At 43.4% G+C, this 6,000-nt stretch overlaps 1 protein-coding gene across 31 annotated transcripts in view; it reads left to right on the top strand.

Annotated features, from left to right (window-relative positions):
- Positions 1 to 307: 307 nt before the first annotated feature.
- POSTN (periostin) overlaps positions 308 to 6,000 on the top strand; it is a 59,673-nt gene continuing 53,980 nt past the window's right edge. For 16 of the 31 annotated variants that reach the window (XM_083419726.1, XM_083419718.1, XM_083419723.1 and 13 more), the window contains exons 1-2: positions 360 to 539; positions 3,599 to 3,697. In XM_083419726.1, the coding sequence (XP_083275852.1) occupies positions 415 to 539; positions 3,599 to 3,697 (224 nt within the window). In that variant the 5' untranslated portion in view covers positions 360 to 414. Of the gene's footprint in view, positions 540 to 3,598; positions 3,698 to 6,000 lie in introns of all 31 variants that reach the window. The other 15 variants (XM_083419708.1, XM_083419707.1, XM_083419729.1 and 12 more) reach the window with 2 other exon arrangements.

Genomic DNA, 6,000 nt, shown 5'->3' with positions numbered 1-6,000 from the left:
AACTGGACTAACTCGACAAATTCCAATTAAATCCTAAGGGTGTTGTCATAAATAATAATCTTACATCTACAACACATGGATACTTTAATACAGTTTATCTGACTGCTTTAAATATTCACCGAAGGGAGCTGGGGAACAAGTCTGTGATAAACTATGCATTATATACCTATATTCTTACAGTACAGGCTGCCAAGGGAAGGGGGGGAGACAAGGACTGATATTGAGTGTCTTTTAGGTTCCACTTTCATACTGGGCTCGTCAGATGTCCCTGTTTCTTGGAGGGTGGTTCCAAGTCTCAGGTTGATCTATTTCCCCTCCCACTGTGCTTGTAGCACGTATATAAACGTTGAGCTCTCTGGAGCCTCTTGCCAGTTCTCTTCTCAGACTAGTCAGGAGAAACAGAGAGACAAAAGGATGGAGCTCCTCTGGGTTGCCACAGCCACCGTTTGCTTTCTGTCCGTTTTCCATACGGCAGAATCTTCCACTGCTTATTATGACAAGATTTTAACCCACAGTCGGATCAGGGCACGTGATCAAGGGTAAGTCTGCATTTCGTCCTCCTAAAATTCATCACTGGGGTCGCAAAGTTATTGCGCAGCCAAAAGTGGAGGGGTTCAAAAAGGGGATAACATTTGGCGAAGTAATATTTGTAAGAAATATATATATATATACACTGGAAGGTTGAAGGTTGCTAACTGAATAAATTAGCTAGCTGTTGAACAGAAAAAGAAATTATCAAGTTTATGTACAGTATAAAACATGTACATAAAACAGGACATTTCAGGAGGGTGAAACTGTGCCAGTACTCAGTTTAGACATCTGTTTTCCAAGGGCTCAACTCTGGAATAGATTATGTCTCTGCCACCCAAGCAGATTCAGAGCACATTTCCCTAAGTAATCAAGAACCCACATTCATCAGGGATTGCAGAAAAAGACTGTCAGGTCAGAGGACACAAAAATGTGTGCCCTGGCACCTCTTTTTGAGACATGAAGAACTCCATTTCAGATTTACTCAACCTGTCACCCTTTTAGGTGTAGCCCAGACTAGATAACTGTTACCAATTAATTGCAATAGTATGATATGGGAGGGTTTGGGTTTTTTTCCAAACAAGCAGTTTCTTGATTCACCTTTAACCTCTGAATGTGATAAACATTACTGAATGCTTATGAGATATTCTGCCTAATTAAAATGGTATGTTAAAAGTTCATTATGGACAAACAGCAATTGCTTATATAGATGGAAATGTTAAGGATGGAAATGCTCGTAATACTTAAAAATATTTAAATGAAACCTAATTTAAAACAAAGCACTGCCGTTCTATAGTTAGCTTTCGCATGAGGTTTGAAGGTGGAAGTTTCGCACAGCAGAATGCACAAGCAAACCCCATTGGAATGAATGGTGCCTGATCTTGCACAGCTATCCTTCATTTCAGTGGAGCTTCTGAAGACATTTCCTTTTTCAAATCCAAAGGATTCATTATTAATATTCAAAAGGGTGGGTTGTTTCACCCCCTTTTTCTCATGTGGTGAAGGGATTATTTATTTAGCTGCTCTTGTGCTATTCCAAACAGTGGCAACCTAAATAAACGATTGTACGATGGAAGATGAGAGTTTCCCTTGGGTCGACAGAGGAAAAAAAATGTTTGCCTTACTCCGTTATCGCCCCCTGCCCCACAACTGCAAATTAAGCTTTGCAGCTGTGCAGAAGATGACACCAAACAGGAGGGAAGGGTGATGAACTTGCCAGTGAAAGAGAACAACAGTTCTATCATATTACCTTCCTCTCTCTGAAAAAATAAAAAAAAATCTCTTGGGAACTGATAAGATTTGGCTGTAAAAAAACCCAACAACATTAAATTTCCTGAACTGAAATTCAGAGGTGGCTGTTTGAAATATCATTTGGTGTATGGCACAGCATGTTCTAGATCACTGGTCTTCCAGCTGGTGGGTTGGGATCTACTAGGGGCCTGATCCAAGTTGGGTCGTAAGAAGAACACTACTGCCATGTTGAAAGATTCAGAAATGAGTCCCCAATTGCGTGTTTTGGTTAAAATTGGGTCCTCGGTCTGAGAAGGTGGGAGATACCTGGTCTAGATGCCCCCTCACCATAAAATTCCTACTGTGTCTACTTGTGGATGGGAAATCCTATTGTCCATCTCTAGCCTTGGCCATTCAAGTGCGAGGGAATAGAAATGAAGTAGGGAAACCATTGGAAAACAGGAGGAATTCCAAACAAGGTAGAGACTGAAATTTCTGCTCAGAGACAAGTGTAACGTGAACAAGCTCTCGGGGGGGGGGGGGGGACACACCAAGCCAGTGCACATTCGCAAGTGAAGCTGTCAAACATGGTTTGATTCGAACTCTGAGTCTCCTGATCATTTTTCATGTTGCAAGCCTTGTCTCTGCAAGTAAACTTTTACACACTTTGGGAAGTATTGATCAAAAGAGTCCCCTGAAATTGACTTGGGGGGGGCAGGTGGGAGAACCTCCAGAGAACAGCGTGCCGTGGAAATAGAGGAGAGATCGTTCCATCTGGCAAGCTGCAATGTTTGTGCTGGCCGGACGTTCACCACAGCCCAGCGTTGAATTCCGCCCAATATTTCACTTGCATGAACTCTCATGAACTTTAATCAGGCTACCATATCGGAAAGAGACTCCAGCCAATTTTTGCTTTTTAAGATGAACGCGTTAGGCGCCATTAGGACTTTCTTCCCTGAGATAATTTCATTAAAGTTTTTTTGTGTGTGTGTTTGTTACAAAACAAACAGATGAACAGGAAAAGGTACATCTATTGTCTCCACTTTGAATTCAGCGTTTTTTCACTGTTCGTTTACATTTAGTGAAAGACAATTTTTGCTATGGACATCTTGCAGTTGGGGGGAAAGAGACAGGGGAGAGAGCCAGGAGAGAGATTGGGGTATTGTCCATTCGTTCTATTGCCTATTATTAGTGTACGGATTTGTGTCAGCATCATGTGGGTAGGTCCATTGTTTATGTATTTATTTATTTTGATTGATAATGTGAGAGATTAGTGTGTCCTAAGCTTGGTTGGTTGTGTTCAGTGTGGTTTGTTTGTTTGTTTGTTTGTTTGTATGTGTGTGTGGGGGGGTGTTAGGTTGCTGGGTCAGTTAGCCATATTGATTTGTATGCTGTTGTGGGGAAATAGGTCATTGTCATGTTGTCCGTGTGATAAAGGGAAGCCATATTGCTGCAAAGGTAGGGTTGCCATATTTCAAACAGAAAAAATGAAGTTTTTGAGCTATTTTTAAGAGAAATCGCCAAAAACGACACTGCTGACATGGGTTGCCATGTGTCCGGATTTCCTGAGACATTTCTAGCAATTTCTGTCCAGACATTGCTTTTGACTGCTGTACAGCATTCGGGAAATGTATGACAACCCTAGGTGAAGGTGTTCCCCTTTGCTTGTCCCCATTTGAATTGGTTGGTTAACCTCTCTAGCAGTCACTTACTCGCAGCAACTAGAAATATTGTAAATAGACACTGGAAGGATCTGTCTGAGGTGAACATAGACCACCACTACCAAAATGTGTGGGGAACCATTAGGACTTCTTAACGTTTCCTTCTTTCTCTCTCCCAGCCCCAATGTCTGTGCTCTCCAACAAGTTGTGGGCACCAACAAGAAATACTTCAGCACGTGCAGGAATTGGTACCAGGGAGCCATCTGTGGCAAGAAAGCGTAAGTCCCGTGCCTTTCATGACTATTAAACCTGGGTGGCCAAACCTGTGACATAAGCTTCTCAGGCAACGAGGACATGTGGCAGGAGCAAGAAACCATGTGCGCCTCACTCTGGCCTAGAATCCAGACTCTGGTACAGTTCCCTGGCTCGGTAGGCTGGAGGAAAAATTATATGAAGGCAGGGAGGGTTCACGTATGCAATGCAGTGTGTGCCAGACTTAATAAAGCACAGAATTACTGAAGATAAGTACACAAATATATTTCGTTTGCTGTTTTTGTAGAGGTCACAGAAGCAATCGCTGAATGGACCTCATAATGATTATTTCTAGCATATTTCTTGCTGCTATTTCACCAGCAATAGCATTCACCCTTCAACCCAGGGGGAAAGGCAGTGGAAGTGTGGCTATGATGCAATGGAGCACTGTCTGTACTTGAGGAAGGCAACTAGTGATATGTTTTTTATTTGGCTGCCAAATTTGCCGTGTGTGTGAGGGAGGGAAATATCGAACCAGAAAGCCATAGGCGTCTCTGTGATGTGAACTTTGAAGAGGTGACGCAAGGGGAAAGTGTGCAAGAGAGTCCTAAAGTGTGCCATCCAAACCCCTCTCCCGTACACAGGGTGGGGTTTGCAGTGAACACCATATCCCACTTTCTCTTCTCCAGGGCCTGTCTACTTGTATGGGAGAACAGGATGAGACTAGAAGGAATTCCTAGCTTGCTTAGTCAGGACCAAACAGGGTTAAGCTTTAAGCCCTCTCAAACGCCCTTCTTCTTTCGAAAGGAGGAGATTGATGAATGCTGCTTGGCTTCAGAGCCTTCCCCATGTTCAAACAGGCTGAGATGTGTTTGGTTTAGGGCTCATGTTTGTGTGCTTACTAGGTGCCGCAAACTGAATCAAACAGAAAAACATATTTTTCCTCCCCGCAAGGACGTTGGCAAAGACTGAGGTTCCATCTATCTCCTGGAACTCTTTCTTTCCCGCACTTCTCAGATATGTGAGGCCTCAGTTTTCTAGATGCAGTGAACCATGAGGGAACATATGGCTTTGCATATTCAAAGGCAATTGCTGGCTAGACATGAATCCCTTGAGCTTCCCAGAGGAAGTGTGCTATGTGTTTAAAGGAACACGATAATCGAAAATGCACTCATATAACGTTTTAGTGGCAGCCATTACAGTTTGGCAAAATTTATGGCGCATCTGTATCAAATTTGTGTTAACCTAATTCTCCCCCCCCCCTTATTTTACTGGATCTGTTGTAGAACACTGCAGGGGGTGAGGGGGTGGCTTACATTTCTGCCTCTCTTTTATTTTTTTATGAAAGGAAAATCAAAGCTGTAGGAGTTTGGCCACTCTCCTGTAGCTCCCAAGGCAAATTTTGTTAAGACATTGAATTGGAAAATGCATACCAATTGTCTCATCAATCATGAAAACTGCCATTTTATTCTATAAGTATTTGGTACATAAGGGACGCGGGTGGCGCTGTGGGTTAAACCACAGAGCCAAGGACTTGCCGATCAGAAGGTCAGCAGTTCGAATCCCCGCGACGGGGTGAGCTCCTGTTGCTCGATCCCTGCTCCTGCCAACCTAGCAGTTCAAAAGCACATCAAAGTGCAAGTAGATAAATAGGTACTGCTCTGGCGGGAAGGTAAACGGCGTTTCTGTGCACTGCTCTGGTTCACCAGAAGCGGCTTAGTCATGCTGGCCACATGACCCAGAAGCTGTACGCTGGCTCCCTCGGCCAATAAAGCAAGATGAGCGCCGCAACCCCAGAGTCAGCCACGACTGGACCTAATGGTCAGTGGTCCCTTTACCTTCACCTATTTGGTACATAAGTTTAGTAAGGAAGTTTAAAATGCCTTTCTGTTGCATCCATGAGCCCTTTGAAAAGACCTAGAGCCCAAAGTGGCCTGTCTTATTAGGTGAATTAGATACCTGCATTTTGCTTCTGCTGTGGCTAAGGTGCTGCCAAGTTGACCAGGTTCAACATACCTGGTCCAAAAGGGCCTTTGAAATGTGTGCTGAAGTGTCCTGTCAGCCTAGGAATTGGTATCCTTGGCTGACTTGTTCTTTTCCTGTATTGTGCAACTGACAGTTGTTTCCAGAGATTGTTTCAGTTGTGTATCTCCTGCTTTGAGTGCAAAGTCACCCAAGAGATGTTAAGCTATGGCTGGGCCACCAATAGTAAACTAGTTTTACTGTGTCTCCTAATAAGTGATAAACCAGTATTTCATGCTCAATCAAATATATGTAGCCTATTTCACAGACTTATCTTCATACAGAAAGGGTACAACTGTAGCCTGAA

This window comes from Podarcis tiliguerta, assembly GCF_965153285.1.
Source record: "Podarcis tiliguerta genome assembly, chromosome: 17".
Taxonomy (NCBI): domain Eukaryota; kingdom Metazoa; phylum Chordata; class Lepidosauria; order Squamata; family Lacertidae; genus Podarcis; species Podarcis tiliguerta.
Note: the sequence above shows the minus strand (reverse complement) of the source record. Positions and strands in the feature narration are given on the sequence as shown.